Raw genomic sequence first — 20,550 nt, 5'->3', positions numbered from 1 at the left:
CGGCACTGAGGAGGAGGGAGACGCACGCTGGGCTCTCAGAGAGGCGCCCCGTCCCCACCTGGGGCCCAGAGCGGAGCCGGTGACCTCAGGGTGGTTGCCAGACAGAGCAAACCCAAACAGTGACCGCGCAGTTAAATGTGAACTTCAGGCAAACGAAGGGTGATTTTTGGTACGAGTGTGTCCCAGGCAGCGCAGGACATACACCACACGTGACCCGTGCTTGTCTGAGGCTCTGACCTAGCTGCGCGCTCTGGGTTGCACCAGCAGGGTGGAGCCCCTCCCGGCTGCCCTGGGAAGCGTTAAAAGTCCGGGCTGGGTGGGCAGGCAGGCGGTTTTAGACGCATTTCAGGGATGCTTCCCCCATCTTCAGGGCGGCCCACACCTCATCCAGGCCACACTCACGTTCCCCTTCCTGAGATGAGGAAATCGAAGCTTCCTCCAGGGCTGAAGAGGGCCGGTCATTGTGGAAGGAGTGGGGGTGCCCACGGGGGCCCCAAGGCCGGACGAGGCCCAGGATTCATGCCAGTTGCCTTGCACAGGGTTTAAAAAAATGCCCGCCTGTGGCCTTCCCTGATGTCTGCTTCACTGAGGCCCTGGGGAGGGCAGGCGCGCAGACCCTCCCCAGGCCTCTCCAACCCTCCCCTTGCTCCCCAGTGTGCGTTCTGCCTCCTGCTGGCGTCCAGAGTTTCCAGCCCTAGCACAGGGAGGGAGCTGGCCCTTGGGCAGAGCCTCTCTTGAACTCCGAGAACCTGTGACCCTGCGACCGCCGACCCCTCGCAATTGGGAGCCCCTGCACTCCTGACTTTCTCCTCTGGAGAGGAAGACATCACCAGAATTCTCCTCCCGGGGCGTTTGGAGGCTCAAGCTGTGAAGACTTGCAGGACACAGCCCCCAGCCCGCGCTGACCTCTGTGGGGCCCCTGGGGAGCCCCGGGGGCTGGGACAGGCTCTGCGCACGGGGAGCTCAGTGCGCGCGCGCAGGAGAGTGACAATGAGCAGTGGACTGCCCGGGAAACGCAGGCAGCCTTCCTCCTCCTCCTGCTCCTCGTGGGCCGGCTGGCCTGTCTTCCATCCGTCCCTCCCTCCACGCCTGCCCGTTTGTTGGTAAGTAAGTGCAAACCAGGACCAGCCTCCACCCAACCTGCCTGGGGAGGCCACCCTGGGTCTTTGGAACCCACAGCTTCTCTGAGCTTTCCCAGCGGGGGAGCCTCTCCCTCCTCTGCAGACTTCCAGAGGGGTCCTCTGGGGGCCGCCCCCTCCTCCTCTAGAGTAAGGCCCGGCATCGCCAGCCAGAGCTCCCGGCAGCGCCGGGCGGGCAGAGCGGCCCCTTAGCTCACGCAGCTGAGCGGGCAGGGCTCACTGGTCTGGCCGGCCCACCCCTCCCCGCCTCCGTTTCCCTCAGGTCAACTCATCCTGCGCGGAGCCGAAGCCCTCTTTAGGGCTGGGGGTGGCGGAGGACGGCGAGGCTGTGCGGGGCTGGAGGCCTCCAGGGCTGTGAGACGACACACTTGTCCTCAGGCCTCCAGCTCTGGCCCTTTGCTGTGACAGCCCTGGGACCCTCCTACAGTGTCCTTCCCAGAGACAGGGCCGGGGGGCGCCCTGAGTGCCCCCGCCCCCACCCCCAGCGCTCTGGGACGGCGCCCACGCCACTCGTTCTGAGCCACGCCGCTTCCTGAACGTGCGTGTCTTATTGAGGATTCTGCCTTGCCTGTTTGTCCCTCCTGCAAAGGGAGCCCCACGTGAGCAGGGACCCCACTCGCGGCTGTCTCCCCAGTCCCCTCGGCAGCTCCTAGCACCCAGTAGGTGCTCAGCGAAGGTTCTCGGTACAAAGGAGGAGCCCGCTGGGTGGTATCTGTGACTGCTTGAAACAAGTCAGGTGTGTGATGAGCAGGGGTCAGGAAAAGCGGATCTTGGTCCCAAAGAGGAGAAAATATGGTTGATTCTGTCAGCTCCCAAGGCTCAGAGCAAAGCCACCTTCTCTGAGAAGCCTCCCCTGATTTCTCCATGGTCAACCCAATCTTACCTGCTCACAACGACTTGTGCACACCATTTACTGACTACACGGGCGAAGCACTGCACACACGTGACCCGCCGCAGCACGCCCACTTAAGTTCTGTCCCCTAGCCCGGCCCTGGGGGACCAGCTCCACACCCCCTGTGCCTCACGCAGCAGTTCTGTCCCCATTTGCTAAATGAGGAAGGAGCACGCAGGGGATTTGCTCCTGTTCAGGGGTCCCCCTGCCAGAGCTCAGCCTTGACCCTGGACCTCGGACAGGAGTTTCCTGGGAGCGAAGCTTCCAAAGCTGTCCACGGAGAAGGATGTGTGTGTGCGTGTGTGAGAGCGTGTGTGTGCGTGTGCACACGTGCACATTCAGGCACAGGCTCTGCTCACGCCACGCTGCTCTCCCAAAGGTGTGAGAACAGGCTATGGGGGTGGCCGCGCCCCCCCAGCCCCGGCGCCCGCCTCACCTCTCGGTCCAGGCCAGCCGCCACCGTCACGATGTCCCCGGTCTCACTGTTGATGGTGAACATGTTCTGGGACGGGCTCTGGGGGGTCTGGGTCACGATCCGGTACCGCACCATCCCGTTGGCCGTGGTGCTGTCGTCCGCATCGTTGGCCGTGACGGTCATCACATAGGTGCCTGGAACAGAGCAGCTCACATGGGAATTGCCGGCCACGCGCTGCCGAGCCTCCACCCAGGGCAGGCATGGCCCGCTGATCACACATCTCCCCGAGCCTGGATGTGGCGCCCACCCTTCCCCACATCAGGCACTGGAGCACACCTGCCCCTCCCACTCCACTCGCTCCCTACAGAACCCCCGAAGGACGTCTTCCCGAGCCCCGGTCTCCCTAAGTTCATCAGTGAGGGGAGGACTGAGGCCCTGGGAGGAGGCAGCGCACGGGGACAGAGCCAGCTCTTCCAGCTCAAATCCTGGCTCTCTCTCCTGAGCGACGCGGCCCAAGGTGCCGCCGTCAGCGTCTGTCAGGGCTGCAGACCCCCCAGGGGTGTGGGGTGCGGGGTGCGGCACGGCTGGGACTCGGCGCAGGTACAGAAACGGGGCTGGGTGTGGCGTGTAGTCAGCACATGAGGAAGACACATGGTAAACTGACTTAGAAGAGCTTCGTCAGAGGGGATGCTGTGCACAGGCGGTGCAGAGGCAGACGGAGTAAATTTGGGGTGCGTGTGGGATGCATGACCTCCTGCCTTTCAGAGCCGAGGGTCTGGGGGATCTGCCCAGGCCCTCCCTCCACTCAGCACCTGTTTGCCGCCCACGTTCCAGGATCGAGGCCTGTAAGGGAGGCCGGCACACCCTGCTGCCTCCCGAGAGCAGCACTTGGAGTTCCTGTCCATTCTTCCCTACGTTGGGAGGCCCTCGTTGGATCAGTTCATCCCTCCCCTGGACAGTGATCGGTTCAGTGATGGGCACTTTACCCAGTTGGAGCCAGTGATCACCGAGGAGGCATTTGCTGCAATTTCTGGGAAACCAACATGCTGTCCCTGCCACTGGACTTGGTTGAGTCAGCATGTGAGCCTGGGGGCTGTGGTCCCTTTGTGGCCACAAAGAAGGAAACTGAAGGACAAGGCCATCTCAGAGTACACAAAGCCAAGAGGGGCTCAAGTGACAAAGTCATCCTGGGCAGCCCCTGGATCAAGCTTCACCTGAAGCTGTTACCTATGTACTTAAAAAATTAAGACTTTTCCCCTAAAGACAGTTTTAGGTTCACAGCAAAACTGAGGGGCAGGTACCCCACAGACTTTGTGTCCCTGAGCCAGTGCATTCTCCCCCCTGCCTTATGCCGTTTTAGTTTGAGTTTTTGTCACTTGCAGCCCAGAGTCCTGACTGGCCTGGCTCCGAGCCCTGCGCCTGTCACTGGAGTCTCGGGCATGGGGCCTTGGCCTCGACCTGCACGTTCTTAGTTCAGCTCCTTGTTCCAGGTTGGGGACGATGTGCTGTCCAGGCCACACAGGGCCATAGGGAGTGCAGGTGCCATCCTCGACCGGGCCCTTTCTTGGCGGGGGAGGTGCTGGCTTCAGCGGAGGCTGAACTGGGCTGGGGGTTTGGCTGTGCAGCTGGGCCTCTAGGCCTGAGGACCGAAGCCCTGCTGGGGTCCCAGGTGGTGAGGGGTGGGGGGATTATTCATCCAGCATTTCCTGGGCACCTGCCCTGTGCCGGCACGGTGCTGGGAGCTGGGCAGATGCCGGTGGAGACGCTTAACGGTGAAGGAAGGGAATCCTTTTCAAATCTGACCAGCGCCTCTCACCGAGCATAGGTGTGTGCAAGGCAGGTTCTCCTGCCTCCCGGGTCCGACCCCGCCGTGAGCAGTGAGGGCCCCGGTGTGTCTGACTGGGAAGCTGCTTTCACCTTCGGCTCTCACTGAATGAAACTTGTTCAGGCAGACGCACGTTATGGAAACTGAAAGGCAGAAATCTACTCACAGGGCGCCGGTTTCCTGTTCTCATCCTCCGAGAGGGATGGGCTCAGGACCAGGCTCTTCACACTTGAAGGGCTGGCAGCTCCAGGCCCCACCCCTCCCTGCTCACTTGTTCAATCCACAGATTTATATAGTTTTTCTTAAAATATAACTCATAGATCAGAAAATTCACCCTTTTAACATGTTGCTCGCCACGTCCCCCAAATCTGGCTTATGTTGTGTTTCCTCAGGGGCGCCGGTCCATGGTGGGTGATCACTGTGTCACTGTACACAGTGCGTTAGTATATTCACAAAGGTGAACAACTGCCAACAGAATGCGTCTGATTCCAGAATATTCCACCATCCCCAAAATAAGTCTGTATCCATGAACAGTCTCTCCCCTCCTCCCCAGCCCCTGGCTACACTCACCTACATGCTGTCTGTAAGGATTGGCCTCTTCAGAACACAGCCTATAAATGGAACCACACACTAGGTGGCCTTTAAGTCTGGCTTCTTTCACTGAGCCTGTTTCTTTTTTATGGCTGAATAATATTCCACTGGGCACAGGGGAGACTCAGCCCATGGTGACCTAGTGCTTGCTGTGTGCAGACACCACGCTCTGTGCTCAGGACAAAGCAAAGAGAACCGCCAGATGGACGCACTCCCACCCTGAACATGCTCGTCAGGGGAGACAAGCCAACAGCAGAGATGTGGGTCTTTGCAGGCTGTGGAAAGTGCTTTAAAGGGAGGAAGACTGCAGGCATGCAATGGTGAACATGCAGAATGAGCAGGCGGTGGCTGCACTACGAAGGAAGCAGGAAAGGCCTCTCTGAGAAGTGAGGGGGTGGTGTGGGGACGGGAGGAGGAGGGCTCTGGGCATAGGGGCAAAGGCCCTGGGGCAGAGAAGAGCTCTGACTGCCTGAGGAACAGAGAAAAGGCGCAGGAATGGAGGGGGCAGGAGACAGGCTGGGCCCAAGGTGAGGGTGCTGGACTTCCTCTAAGATTCCAGGGAGGCCAGTATCGCATTTTCACCAGGAGCGGGGTCAAGTCCACATTCCACAGACATGCGCAGAGCACACACTGCAGGGGTTCCGGAGTCCTGGGGGTGGGGGGGCAGCAAGGATCCCAGTCCAACCACTGGACTTCGTGGAGACTTGGCTGCAATCAGACCAAGACAACACTGCGCCCACGAGGATGCTGACCCATTCATTCAACACGTCTTTATTAAGTGTCTTCTAGGAAAAAAACTACCGAATTTCAGCTCTGAGAGCCCTAGAAAAAAATTCGTCAAAGACGCCCAGGTTACTTCATGCAATGGATGGTCTCGGAGCATTGTGCGCAAACCTGATTTTAATGAAGTTAATTATCAGGAGAATTTCCCCAGAGGCACTGAGTATTTAAAAGAAATCCAGGAAGCTCTGCGTTCAGCAAACGGTGGACTGTGTTACTCTAAACCAGCCTTCCTCCTGAGGAAGGCTAGGCAGGCAGGACGCCCTGCGGAGCGAAAACAGCTCTTCACAGCCCCCGGAGGGCCGCCGGGGGCGGCCGCAGGGAGGGCCCGGGCCGCCTCTCCTCGCGAGGCGTCCGCTGGGTCCAGACTCGGCTCCTGACGGCTGAAGCGCTCCGTGGGGCGCTTGTGGGGAAGGGGCGAGGACACCGAGCTCCGGGCTGGCCGCGGAGGCAGGGCCTGGAAGACCGGCTCGTCTTTGGGTGGGACGCAGAGGTGCGGCTGGGAGGGAGGGTGAGTGGAGACACACTCACAGCCCGAGCGCGGCCCTCATCAAGGCGGCCGGGCCCCGCCAGGGGCCGAAGTCTGTCCTCTTCCAGAGAGACAGCCGCGGCCTCGCGTCACCTCCACAGCTCTTCGCGCTCAAGACGCGCCCCGGGTAGCCGGGCGCGCAGGACGCCAGGCCCGACCGAGCGCAGAGGGGACCAGGCGGTGACGCGCGGGCCGGGCAGATTCCGAGGCAGCGCTGCCGGAGGCAGGCTCAGGAACACCAGCCAGGCGGGCCGGCAGGGCCCCCCCCGCGCACCCCCGCGGGGCGCCCGTTCCGCCGCCCGCCGCCCGCCCCTGGCCCGCAGCTCCCGGCGGGCGCACCCGAGCCCCCCGCCCCGGGGGGCACGCTGGCCGGGCCCGTGGGCCTGACGCATGGCCTGGTGGTTCCCCTCTTTCCACATCGCCGTCGGGGGAGGCTGTGTGAGGGACTCTGACGTGCCACAAGCGTGTGTCGGTGGCCCACAGTCTCAGATAAAGGGGTCACTGGTCCCTCCTCTGCTAGCGGAGCGGTCAGACGAGGCACGTAACCAGGAAGTAGGTGACACCGGACGTGACAGCTGGGAGGTGGATGAGTAAACCGTGGCAAGTTCCCACCACGGAGTTCTTCAAAGCCACGAAGATGATGTGAAAGAATATTCCGTGGCACTTGAAGTGTTCGTAATGTCCGCAAAACAGAAATCAGCCAGGCTTCTAAGCTATGTTTGGTGCGACCCCAGCCCTCAAAATGATCATGTGCTCGTGCTGAGAGGGAGGCGAGGGGTCATCCGCAGATGTGCTCGGTGGCGACCTCCGGGCGGCAGGCAAGACGGGACGCTCTGGCTTTTTCCTTTGCGATTTTCTCTGTATCTTCTGAGTTTCCTCCGCAGAGTATCGCTTGATTATCAGAAAGTAAAATGTTACTTAAAGAGGAGAAAAAAAGAGATGAGGCAGCTGATGGGACTTTTTTCAGCCTTAATCATAAGTTGGCTTTTCTCAAAAAAGATAGATTCTGAAAACCTGGCTGGTCTGCGGCCACCAGTCTGTGATCAGGTGACCAGTGGGTGCCTGAGCGCTCTGAGCCCAAAGGCCAATGAGCAGGGTAGCCACGCAAAGACCCCAGATGGAGTGGGAGTGCTCAGGGCCCTGGAACTGAGCGAGGGCTCAGGGACTGTCACTTCCTTCCTAGAACGGGTGTGGGAGGACAGGGCAGAGGCGGAAGGAACTCCTCCTCTCTGAGACCTGGAGAACTGCCTGGAAGAGGCGGTGTCCGCTTCTGCCTAGGCGTGTGTCCTGGCTCACCCGGTGGGCGCTCGGGGACACCTGCTGGCCTGGGGGCCCGGCGCCAACCTCATGCACCCTGTCTCCACCCCCTTGCACTGTGTCCCTCCTCAGTCTCCTTCTGACACTTGAGGGCACCCCTTTCTGAACCGTCCAGCAAGCGTTCAGCAGCCACACTGTGTCACCTGTCGTGAGCAGGGCCAACCCCCGTGGGAAGGCATGATCCTGGCACCGATGTCCCCGTGGACCCTTTGCCTTCTCCAGCTGGGCTGGTCTGGTCCACAGGCAGCCCTGATGCCGTGGTGCCTCTGTGGAGATGGCCGGGACCACCGTGGGGAGGGAGCAATCGGCCACAGTACCCGGCTGTGCGCTCTGCGTCTCCGGCAGCGTCCGTGGTGACGTGGGAGTTAAGTCTCGCCCCCGCCTCCTGGGCTCCAAGAACAAGGAGGAAACCACCCTCCCCGGGCTGCTCCCCAGGTGGGAAGACCTGAATGTTTCCGAACAGACGAAACTGAACGTCGGACTGTGTTTTCACCTAAGTGGGCGCCCCGTCCGCTGCCCCAGACACCGGGCACCTTCGTTCATCGTGCCGGCAGGAGCGGGGAGAAGGCAGAGGCTTAGGTGCCTCCGAGGAGTTCGTGCACAGACACTGCCGTGCGCCTTAAAGGATTAATTTCACAAGCCTTAAATTGCAGTTTAATTTGAAAACTAATTCAGCCCCATAATTGGCTTTCTGCTCAAATCACTGAGGCTAAAGATTTAAATTCTTAATATTCAGATGACTTTCAAATATCTGGCGCAATCTGTGCATTAGCCCGTGGCATTAGTCTCAGGGGGACCTCCGCCAGCACAGGAATAAAATAAATAAATACACGGCGCCCACTAACGGAATGATCTGCTTGAGCAAAACCCCTGCGTTACATGGATGAAGGTTTCCTTGACTTCATTTGCAGGATGTAGATTTCTCTGCTATTTAATATTTCAAAGCGACATTAATTTCAAAATTTATAATATAGGCCTTCACGCAGTTACAAGGGGTTAGGGAAAGCAGGAATTCCAACTAGAGCCTTTTTTAGTTAAAAAATAATCGATATGGAGGTTTGAGGAATCCCATGGGACTGGCCTGGCCACCTCTGGGCAGGAGGCGAGACAGCAGCTCTGGTGGAGAAGGTTGGAGAGGCCGTCAGGAAGGATGCGGACCCACGGCGGGTGGTCCAGTTGTGAGGACAGAGCCCTGGGGTCAGTCCTGAGTCCCTTGAGAAGCTTCTTGTTTTCTGAAAATTGGGGGCTGGGCAGAGTGGCGGGAAGTGCGTGATTCAGGGAGTGGGTGGGACGAATGCGGACTGGCCTCTTGTCCTGCCCCGGGTTGAGTCACGCGGCCTCAGATGCTGCCGGATGCTGGTGCCTCGCTGCAGGCGTGGCCGGCTTCTGCCTCCTACTGTACAGTGCAGACCCTCCAGGAGGCCTTCCCAGAACTAATCACTGGGCATCCTCAGAGCTTCAGAAAGCAGGGCTCCGATGGGTTCTACAGTGTGGGTCCACAGTAGGGTTCCTCACAGGCTCAGGATGAGGCTGGGCCGTCACTGAATCCCACCCTTGCTCAGGGACATGGTGGTGATGGAAACAGAAGGGGTAGCAAAGTGGCAGTGATGACAAACTAACTGGACGAGGAAGGAAGTATTGACAAAGGACTCTGAGGGCAGGGAGGGGCTACTGGTGAGATCGGGTGATGGAGACACCCTTGGAGACGGGCTATGTGGGCTGGAGGAGGAGAGGAGCCAGGTGCTAGTGTCTAGGGGAGGACGTCCATGCTGCAGGCACGGCACATGCAAAGGCCCTGAGGCAGGAAAGACTCCTTGCACTCCCGAGGGCCTGGGACACGGGCTTCTCTGCCTTTGCCAGGTGTGCAGCCACTACCCGTCGTTAGCACAGACCTGGCACACCTACTTTTTGGTTCCTCAACTGGAAGACGGGCGCCCACCCCAGAGGAAGGCACTCACACACAGCATGTGCCTTTCCAGGGGAAAGCACCCATGCTGCACACTGCTCTTCTCCCCTCCTCCTTCCTCCTGCCAGATAGTGGATGTGATGCTTGGAGCTGCAGCCATCATCTTGTGACCTTGTGGTCAGAAATCAGAGAGGGAGGCAAACAGCACAGAGACGTCGGCCCGGCCGGCTTCATGCTCCCACCCAAACCACTACTTGTCCCCATTGGGTTTTCTGTGGCTTGCAGCCAAATGCATCCCTGACATGGGCTGGAAAGGGGAGGCAGTTCAGCACCATGGCTAGAAGGGCAGCTCACGAGCCGGGTCCCCCGGGCTTAAACCTTGTGACTGAACAGGACCCTCGGGGGCCTCCTGGGGCAAACCCTCCCCCGTATCCTCTGCGTGGCTCCTCCCTGAAGCACCCAGACAACAGTCTCTGATGCACATTTCCTGAGCTGCTTTCCAGACACTACACCACCACCAAGTGGGAGAAATTAACGACTCGGTGACCATGAGCCCCAGACCCTCAGCACCTGAGGACGGATGACATTAACTGCCTTGTTACTGCGGCATCAACCAGTCAGAGACTCGTGCGCAGCTGATCAAACACCCTGGGACCACCCCCGACCCGTCCCTCACTTGGGCTTCAAGAATGCTTTGCTGAAACCCTTTGGGGAGTTCGGGGTTTTGAGCACAAGCCGCTCATCCTCGTCTGGCGCCTTCACAATAAAGGCTGCATTTCCCTTTATCACAACCTGGTGTCAGTAGATTGCCTTCGCTGTGCGCAGTGAGCGGCCTGAGTCTGGCTGGTAACACCTGCTGGGCACCGGCTGTGCCCCTCCGTACCTGTTCTAGCCTTGGGTCCCTCGTGGAAGCGGGAAGACGGGAGTGCCTGCGCCACAGGCGTGCTCGGGACGCGGCAGGTTAATCCGTGGGGGGGTCTTAGAAGAGCTCCCAGCCCCTGACGGCCCCAGGTAGGGGTGGCCGCTGTGTTCCTGCCTCGGCCGCATAATCAAATCGTCAGCCACAGGTGTGCCTGTTGCAGGGGGGCCCGAGGCCTCGGGCAGGGGAGTGGGGCCTCCTCCCGGCCGGCCAGGGTCTGGAGCTCTGGCAGGGCCGGGGGGCAAGGCTGTGGGTTCTCGAGCTGCAGGCCTGGCAGTCCAGTCGCTATTTTTAATCTGTTGCTCCTCTTTCTCAAAGAGGCCAAGTTCAAAGGAGCAAAACTCGGCCTTTTAAAGATAGGCTTGCACACCAGAGGCCGCCCAGAGGGGCTTCTGATGAAGGAAACAGCCGGCCCTGTGGCGAGGCACCTCTGCTCCTTCGTGCGGGCCTCCTGGGTCTGAGTCCACCCTGGTGCGGGGCCCAGAACGCGGCTCAGGGAGCAGGACTGGCGGAGTGGGTGGGTAAGGGGTGAGGGGCTCTGACCTGATGGGGAGAAGACAGCTCGGTCTGCAGTGGCTCCCCGTGCCGCTTGGACCTGAGTCTGCTCCCAGAGGGCCCACCTTCTCCTCCAGGACTGCCCTCCGCTGCTGGGAGCTCCCTGGCCCCTGGGGCGGCCCATGGTCCAGCCGGAGCCCTTGTCGAGGTCGGCCCTGCCCCCTCCCTCTCCTGCGCATCCTCCCTCCCTCCCTCTGTCCCGATGCCTCCTGGGAGCAGGGAGGTCCCAGAGAAGCACCTGCACCCGATCCTCCCCATCAGCTCTGGGAACTGGACCTCAGCTGGGCTCCCACTGGCCGCCCCACCTTTGGCCGGAAAACTGCCGTTGTTCAGACATGGCCAGTGGGGACTTTGCGAAAATTCAGAACCCGTGTCCGGGGTCTCGCTCGGCCATCAGGGAGGAGGAGGAGGCTGCCCGGCAGACTAGCAGGATGACCCGGGGACGCTGGGACTGACATGATGGACAGCTGGTTTTAGGCGGGTCTTACGGTTCAATCTGACAAAGGTAATTGCTGGAGCTGGGGGAGCAAGCACCTTGAACAGGAACGTCTAACAGTATTAGTAAGTTAGCGCCCACTAATAATACCAGCATGAACGACAGCACAGGGGTCGGGGCCTCAGGTGGACACCCTCGTCTGACCCTCCACTATTATTACTGTTAGTTCCACTTTGCAGATGACGTATGAGACCGTAAGTAGCTGGCTGAGGCCACACCATGCTACATGGTGGCTGGCCACACGGATCCTGACAAGGTGGCTGAGGGCCATGGGATGTGCGTGGCCCCACCCTGGAGGACGCAGGTGACAGCCAGGGTCTGAAAACTTCCTGTGCCCAACAGCTATCTTTTCCACGCCACGTCAAGGCCTCCTGCGGAGCTGCAGTCACCCAGGCAGGGTGGGGCTGACAGGGACAGACACACAAGCAATGGATCAGAACGGAGAACCCAGGAGAACCCGGGAATAAACCCACAAACAGGCCCCACTGATTTCTGCCAAAGGTACAAAAGCAGTTCAGTGGAAGAAAGACAGCCTTTCCAGCGAGCGGGGCAGGAGCACTTGGATGTCCGCAAACAAAGAAATGAGCCCACACTTAAGTCTCGCACTTACACTGAAATTACACAAAGATTAACTCGGAACGGACCATGGACGAAACATACACTGTGAAACTATAAAGCCTTTAGAACAAAGCATAGAAGAACATCTTCAGGACCCAGGGCTTGGGGGCGAGCTCCTGACACCCAAGGCCAGCCCAGCAAAGGGAAGTGACAAACTGGCTTTCATCAAAATGAAAGAGTCTCGCTTCCAAAGACCCTGTGATGAAAACACAAGTCCCAGAGCGGGAGAAAGTATTTACAAATCACACGTCCAACGAAGAGCTTGTATCTCAAATAGATAAAGAATTCTCAAAACAGAGATGATCCCCTCGAGGGGGTGTACAGTAGACTGGGGGGACACAGAGCAGAGTGGCTACAAACATGGCGCTGCCGAAAGGATGGAGTTTGGAAAGGCAGGGGCGGTGTTTGCAAAGGGAACCGCGGGGCCCCCACCCAAGCAAAGCTCCCACGGTGGGAGGTTCGAATGCCAAAAATGACTTTAAAAAAAAAAAAGACATGCTTGACCTTCTGCTCTTTTTTGGAGAGTCCGATGGAGTCTCCAAGGGGCTCGCTGGCCCCTGGCCAGTTCCCATCCAGGATCTGGGGCAATGACCAGGAGGGCACAGGGGCTCTGGGGAGGGCCTGCAGCTGTGACTCCCAGCTTCAGGGGGCCCTGTCTGGGTGGGGACCACTGAAATCACCCAACCCACCAGCCACTGCTCCCACGTAGCTATTTAAATTCTAAGTACAATGAGAAGCTCGGCTCCTCAGCTGTATCAGCCACGTTTGTGTGTGAGCCCATTCACTGCAGCAAAGCCAGAGAGGATTTCAGAAAACTGAGGGGGTCCTGGTGCTGGGAGAAGAATGCAGGGAGATGTGGGGTGGGACAGAGATCCCGCCCCAGGTGGCTTGCGGATGTCCCTGTGTGAACTACCCAAACTTTAGAAGGTTCCTACCCAGCTGAGTCAATATTTAACACATCTTTCCATTTGTTTTCCACTAGAACGTACATCTGAAACCCTTCATTAGCCGATCACGCTGGAGAATAATGACTAATTTCTGGCGGAAGTTTTTCCTTACCCCGCAAAGGCACTGTGGAAAACCCTTCCACTGTTGTAATTTACGGATGTAAGGGGGAAGAAATGGTGGAGACTGTTTCCAAGTCCCGGGAGTCCCCTGTCTGCTTCGTCTGGACGTCCTCTCCTCGCCCTGGACCAGAGCGGTCCGACGGCGGCTTCGTGCAGCTCCGTCCTGGGCTTTGCACAAAGAGGTGGCATCAAGTTCCCCTCTGAGGGCAGTTCTGGGACCAGAGATGGAGCCCGGGGGTCCCCGGGGGCTCCGAAGTCCGCCAACTTTTAGTGCGAACAGACCTGGACAGGCGTGGAGTGTACCGGGAGTAAAGGCCTTCGCCCAGACTCTGCCCACCCGCCCAGACTCCGCCCAGGCCCCAGGCCCCGCCCAGCGGCCTGAAGGCGGCGCCAATCTCCAGGCTTTAAGGCTTATCAGGATTTGGAGGACGAGCCACAGCAATTTGCTGCCTGTTATCCTAACAGGTAAAGGCAGCTACACCTTTGGGAAGACTATCTCTATCGATTTGTTTTAAAATAAGACAGGGGAGGTCTGATTTGTGAGACCCAGGATGGTCTTGAGGATAGAGGACCCAAGGCTTCTGTTAACAGGAAAGCCCCTGTCCCCGCCCCGACGCCCGCCCCCACCCACTCCTGGGAGAGCTGGCTGTTGGCAGCCTCATTCGTTTTCCTTGGCTTGCAGCTAATGTGGCCGCCCACCGGCTGCCCCTGCCCCTCAGGGGACTGCAGGGCCCAGTCGCCCAAGGTCCAGCAGGAACAATGTCACATGCCGTTCCCTCCGCTGACACCGGGCTGGCCTCACAATTCTGAGAGACAATCAATCGTAAAGGCAATTCATCTCGTTGAAGTAGCAGCCCCCTGAGACGGAGCTATGACAGCCTCGCTGGTGAGGAAGCGATGATAAATGTTTGCTTTTGCCGCTCCCCCACCCAGCCGGACACACGCTGACCCCTCCTCGGGTGCCGCGCTCCCGGAAGCCCTGTGTGCTGGGCCTCAGGTTGCCCAGACCTTCCCCAGGTCCTCCCAGGATGGGCACTGGCCCTGGAGCCGGGGTGGGGCAGCCACGACAAGGCAGGGCACCCGGTTACAGGGCATACGTTCACCCTGACAAGGAACACCTTTTACTGTGAGTGTGTTCCCAATGGTGCACGGGGCATACTTGCGCATAAAGATAATTCCCTGTTTATCTGCCTTCAGAGGTAACCGGAGTCCTACGTTTTAGTGGCAAACTTCTGGCAGCCCCAGCTCCTCTCACCTAACCCAAGCTGCGCATTTGTCCCGAGGATACCCCCGGGCCCCAATCAGGAGACTGTGGGGCTATGCTTCTCAAACTCCGGCAAGTGCAGAAATCACATGGGGGGCTTGTCTGCCCAGACCCAGGGCCCCACCTGCAGCGCGTCTGAGTCAGCAGGTGTGGGTCGCAAGCTGTGTGTTTGTAAAGTGTCCCCAAGTGACGCTGCTGGTCCCTGAGCCGAGGTTCCTGCGTCTACCAGGGATTCTCACCCACACACACACCGAGGGGTCCAGGCTGCCTTGCTGTACCTCCTCAGCCTTGAGTCTTGCCTTAGCTAAAGGGGAGAGGGCCGTGCCCACTTCTTGGTAGATATGGGATCCAGAGACTAGACACAATGAAGTGGTTATTATCATTCATGCTGGACAGGAGTCCATGGGAAGATGGCTCTTGGGCCGGCTTTAAGGGACCAAGGGTCTCAGCCACATGGCTCACCTCTTAGGGCTGGGGAGCCAGGCCCTCTCATGGGCTTCCTGCCATGCCTTGAGTCAAATCCTAAGTGTGCCAGGAGGCCTCGAATGGCAGGCCTTCTCTCTGACCTGCTCCCTGCCCCAGGACCTTTGCACATGCTCTCTCCTTCTCCGGCCTCCCTCCCAGCAATCACACCAAATCCAGCCCTTCTCTGCGTGCTGCTCCTTATCCCAAGTCAGCATTCAGCCTACATATCACCTCTGTAGAGGGGCCTTCCCTGATCTGCAGCTGCCGCCATGACTCTCAACGGCCCTCGGGTTTCCTTCCAATCCTTGGCTTCACTGCAATGGCTTCATTCACTAGTTTTAGTGCTTTTCTCTGTGTCCCTGTCTGGACTGTGAGCTCCGTAGAGCAGATGTCCCTGCTCCCTGGTGCATGCAGTAGGTGCTTGACAAATACTCGCTACAATAAACACATCAGTGATGAGTCCCGCGGTGCCATCACAGTGGTGGGGGCTGCGGGCCCTCCCCAGCAGTGGGGCCTCCCGCTCGCCGGCCCTGCCCGCCCAGGCTCACCTGGCTTGGAGCCCTCGTCCACGGAGCCGTTGTAGACCTGGTTGATGAACTCGGGGCGGTTGTCATTCATGTCGATGACGTAGATGTACAGGTCGATGGGGTTCTCCACCTTGTTGCCGTTCATGTCCACGGCGTGGGCGCGGAGCTGGAGCACGACACAGACTTGGTCAGGGCCGGTGGCCACCCCCGTGGGGATGCTCCTGACCCTCAGTGACCATCAGCCTCGGGGACGTGACAGCGTGTCGCCTCGGACCCACAGCACTGGGGTGAGGTTGGCACAGCTCCAGGGCCCTCAAGGGCAGCCTGGGGAGGGTGGGGTGGGCTTCGGACACATTTCAAAACTTCTCTGAGCCTGGGTTCTCTCCTCTGTGGAAATGGGGAAGGTGGGTGAGAAGAGCCACACGGGGGCTGGAAGCTGACCCGAGAGCCCACACTGATGCCCACTCAGACCTGTCCCTGCACTGTTGACAATGGCGGTTCACGTCCACTGACAGCGGCTGCAGAAAAGCCACGGTGCCAACTAGGGGTAGGGGCTTAAACTCCTGCTGCCAAGAGGTCAGGCCTGGGGGAAACCCAGGGAGGAGATGTGGGGGGCCTTGAACTTGGGCACCCACCGTGAGTCCCCTCTGTAGGCCGTTCACGCCGCGGCGTGTCTGTCCTTAGGGGCAGCACAGAGGAGAGGGGTCCAGGGGCCCTGGGGTGGCAGCCCCCGCTCTGCACCTGGGAGCATCTCCAGGGCGGAGAGGGAAGATGCCCTCAACTTGGGCTGGAAGGCCCGGAGGGGCTGCTCAAACGCACCCCTGAAATTTTGGATTTTTTAAATTCGTTCATTCATTTATTCATTCACTCAGTCAGTGCTTATCAGGGCCCGCCTGTGCCCTGGGCTACTGCCCAGTGAAACGCGGGGCCTGCCCGGGGGCTTCTCTGTAGAAGGGAAAGGCAGCAGAGGTGAAAAGGAAGCCTATACGATGTACTCTGTGTATATAATGTGTGCTGGGTGGGGCTGCAGCGACCCGCCGGGGTTGGGAGGATGCCAGGGGGGCCTCTCGGAAGAGGTGACATTGGAGCTGAGCCCTGAAGAAGGGGCCGAGAGGACAGCCAGCATGGGGCCTCTGTGGGGAACGCGGAGTGACTGAGCCCCTCAGGCAGCAGTCGGGGCAGGAGCAGGGCCCTCGGGGACCTGGGGTTTCGATGGGGAAACCGAGGCTTGGAGAGCGAAGGGATCACCCGGGTCTCTCCAGGACAGAGCTGTGACTGTCATGCAGGCGTGTTCTAGCCCACATCTCTCTGTGGAAACCACGTTGCCCTCCAGGCTGGACACACCAGACCTCAGGATCTCTGCCGTCAGACAGCGCCCAGCCAAGGGTGCCCAGAAGAGCCCGCGCTCCAGGCCTGCTGAGGGGGAGAGCGTCTGAGCTGGGGCCTCCGCACAGTCGTCCGTGCCGGCCGCCCTGCTGGCCTCGGGGGAAAGGAGGCTTGGTGTGAATCCGCACCTGCGGCAGGGGCCTTGGCCCGACAGCCCTGAGTGGAATTCACCCTTGAAATAGTGTGTTTGGGGGAAGCTCGAGGCTGGCTTTACGGAGGAGGCGACCTGCGTTGTTCCAGGGAGACAGATGAACACAGATTCCGGGGAACCGCAGCCATAGCGCAAGGTGCGGCTCTGCCCACCCGCAGATAAGCTCGGCTTGGAGCTTTTTGTTTAAACATCTCAGGGTGCTGTGTGGTTGTTTCAACCAGCCACCTGCCCCATTGTCATCCGGTCCCCCGGTCCCGGGAACCCGGGTTGGCACACAGTCCTGCTGCGGGGGTCCTTCCCGCAGGCGGCCACGTGATCCTTCATCTCCTCAAAGGGCCAAGCAATCATGCACCAAGCCAAAGGTCGAGAACGCTTTGGAAAAAAGTAATTCCAAGCTAAAATTAAAGTTATTATCTTCTAACTAAAGTGACACCCCTGGTTCAGGAGCTCTTTTTAGTGGCAGAAGCAGCCCCAGTGGAGATAAGGATGGAAAGTGGCTGGCGGGGCTCTCCTTGTCCCACGGCTGCCCCACCCCCTAAAGTGGAAACAACATTTGAAGCGTCTGTTGGAAATCTCGGAGAAAAGAGCCCACCCCACCCCACCCCGTCCCTCCCTCAGGCTGGGCCCACAGCTGGGAGTTTGGGGGGGGTCCCTCTTGGTGGTGGAGGCAAGAAACGTCCTGCCGCTTGCAAATCTGAGTGTCCTGTGCAAAGTGAATTTCCTGCAATGCATCGTGTGCACCTGCTGAGGGATGATGGTCTCTCTGTGTGCGGGACCCCATGCTCTCCCCTCTGGGTACTCGCTCCTCTCCCTGTCTTAATAGTGGGCCAGCGGTTTCCCCCTGGGGGAGGGACTGGGAACATTCCATGGCCCTGGAAGTCGCTTGCGGTGGACTCAAGATTTTCTTCCATTAACATCAGCAGCCAGCTCTCACCATGTGCTTGCTCGGGCTGGGGGCACCGGGCTGGGGCGTGCCAAGAACTCCACTCGCGCTGCCTCACCTCAACGTTCGCAAGAACCCGTGAGATTGGTATTGTCCGATCCCTGTTTTACAGATGGGGAAACTGAGGCTCAGGGAAATTAGGGAACTTGTGCAAGATGTCAGTAGGCGGCAGGCCCCAGTAACAAGCTTTCATAAGGAATTCTTAAAAGAATCTTCTGGAGAATCATCTTGCAGAGCAGACAGTGGCGGCTGGTTTATCTCACGCGTCTGCGTGCTCCCAAGGGGCTGGTCTCACAGGCACCTGTGTCCGCGGTTCATCAGCTCGCTTTCAGGTGGGGCACGTTGTCCAGCCCCCCTGACAGCCAAAGGTGCCGAGTGGAACTCGGGACAGGATTGAACGGCACCCAGCGGGAGGAGCAGGGAGGACCTAAATCGGCCCCAAGGATGTGGGGTGCTGGCCCCAGGTGTGAAGGCTATGGGGGGGCCACTGTGATCGGGTCACGCTGTGTGGCGTGGTTGAGCTTAGTGACTGGGAGACCGACAGCTTCTGCCCTGAGCAGGGTGTGTGACACCCCGAATCAGCCATCCCGGCATCCGGGTTTGCGCACCACCTCTCCCCCCCACCCCCACCCCCACGCCTACCCTTAGGGGCCGCGCCCGCAGACACTCACGTGGTAGGAGGCGCGCTCCTCCCGGTCCATGGGCCGCGTGACGTACATCCGGCCAGACATGGAGTCGATGCTGAAGACCTCCATGGGGGGCTGGTCGGCGCCCACGCCGGTGACGCTGTAGCGGATGGGGATGTCATTGTCTTTGTCCGAGCGGATCTGGAAGGAGGAGCAGAGGGGCGGGAGGGTCAGGCTGCAGTGGGCGCGGGGCCGCGCTTCTGACTCCCACACTCCCCCCAACCCCGACGTGCTCACACTGGGCCGTTCCCGGGTGCGCCGGGCCCACAGCCAGTGTGTTGTCCACTCTGGGAACCGGAAGGGCAGTCAGTGGCCAGGGATTTACTGAGGGCCACCACTGCAGGTCCAGTGGCCCCCCCCAGGTGACAGGGAGGACAGGACACGATACTCCAAAGGGTCTGCAGGGAGCAGGGACACACGGCAGAGGTGACGACACTGCTGAGAGGGACGGGGATGGTGGCTAAAACGGCCAAGGAGCCATGCAAATGCTGCCTGTGGCCGCCACCCAACCTTGGGGAAGACCAGGGCAGGAAGCAGCTCAGCCACGGAGTTAGGAGTGAGAGAGGCTGGGGCCCGATACGCTTGTGCCCCCGAGTAGGAAGGCAGCCGACATTTCTGGATGCAGATGCGCAAAGATGGAGAAAATGTTCCACCTCGTGGTCCTCCCAGCGTGGACGTCCAGAGCAGGGGCAGCCACACAAAAAGCCTGGCATTTAGACACAGAGACTTAACTCTGGAAATTGTGGCCAGTGTGGTTACAGGACTGACTACGAACATAAAAGCCATTTTTACAGAAACTGTGTATTGTTCAAAAAACAGTTTAATGATGGTTATCTGGGTCCCAGATCCAAAGTAAGTTAGCAAAGACCGCAAGTTGGAAGAAGAAGGGGAAGAGCAGAGAAAAGCGCATGACTCCGTGTTACACGTGGGGGGGGGGGCCCGGCTGTGCAGGGACAGCCCTTTGCTTTTGACCAGATCACTCAGATGAACGTACGTCTTCGGGAAACAAAACAGACGCCAGTAGAATTAAACCTGCGATGTACGCCTCTCATTCGGGTAAAGCAAAGGCTCGCGTAAGGATAAGGGGTAGCTGACGGTCACAGACACCGTGTATGACCACGGGCTTCTCTGATGGCGGGAAAATGCGAACCATCAGTGAGGTCAAATGAGCAGCCGGGCACCCAGCCGTGAACACACCTTGCACGCACTCGCGTGGCCGCATGGCTGGGACATGCTGCTCTGCACCGGAGACTGACACATTGTAACTGACTGTACTTCAATTTAAAAAAAAACTTCGAGTATACCTTTAGAAACTACAACTTTTTAGATCAAAGCCCAGGGGACCATGGCAGCATTTTGTACTAAAACAGACCATGATGAAAATCTCAAAAAAAAAAAAAAATTCCACAAACAAAAACTGGCCAGGACTTTTCACTAGAATAACGCAATTAAAACTTAACGATAACTTAAAAAAAAAAAGACTTTCAGAAATTTAAAAAGCATCTTGAAGTGACCTTGGGTTCAGTAGGAATCAAAACTGCTCTGAGAGGCTACGGGAGAATGTTAACGACAGCAAGTGGGCTACGCAGGGAAACGCGAGGAATTTGGCCAGACAGTGACTCAGAGCACAGCCTTAACTTTAAATGTTTTCATCATTAAAACAGAATTACAGTGAGTGGCCTGAGCACTTAGCTCCAGAAGGAAGGACGTGCCCAAGCAGGACACAGCAAACACCGGGGTCGTCGGTTAAGACGAACGCAGAGATGTCTGAGTCTGAAGACAGAAAACCTGGAGAACTGACAAGAGACTCAAGAAAACCCTTAAGAAAATAGGTGCACCCTTGGCAAATTTCGGAGAGAAAAATGAGACTTCTCTCTTCAGGAGAAGGATGTGAGGAGAACACGGTGGGGGGGGCGGTGTTTCCCAGAGCATGTCTCTAAATAAGTCTTTTAAAAACGTTTTATTCTGTATCTTTTATGCCAGCCCCATCGAAAATCTGAGGAAACCGGTTATTTTTTGAAAACTTCAAACTTGGCTGGAAAAAGAGCAAACCTGGACAGATTACTATTTCTTCAGCAA

The 20,550-nt window shown here is 58.6% G+C and overlaps 1 protein-coding gene across 1 annotated transcript in view; it reads right to left on the bottom strand.

The window, feature by feature from the left end:
- Positions 1–20,550, bottom strand: part of CDH4 (cadherin 4) — a 159,582-nt gene that overhangs the window by 45,255 nt on the left and 93,777 nt on the right. The window contains exons 7-9 of the mRNA XM_072943536.1: positions 18,457–18,612; positions 15,327–15,471; positions 2,468–2,640 (exon numbers count right to left, since the gene is read on the bottom strand). Coding sequence (XP_072799637.1) covers positions 2,468–2,640; positions 15,327–15,471; positions 18,457–18,612 — 474 coding nt within the window. The remainder of the gene's footprint in view (positions 1–2,467; positions 2,641–15,326; positions 15,472–18,456; positions 18,613–20,550) is intronic.

Source organism: Vicugna pacos, chromosome 19 (genome assembly GCF_048564905.1).
Source record: "Vicugna pacos chromosome 19, VicPac4, whole genome shotgun sequence".
NCBI lineage: Eukaryota > Metazoa > Chordata > Mammalia > Artiodactyla > Camelidae > Vicugna > Vicugna pacos.
This window is presented reverse-complemented; position numbering and strand designations above follow the sequence as displayed.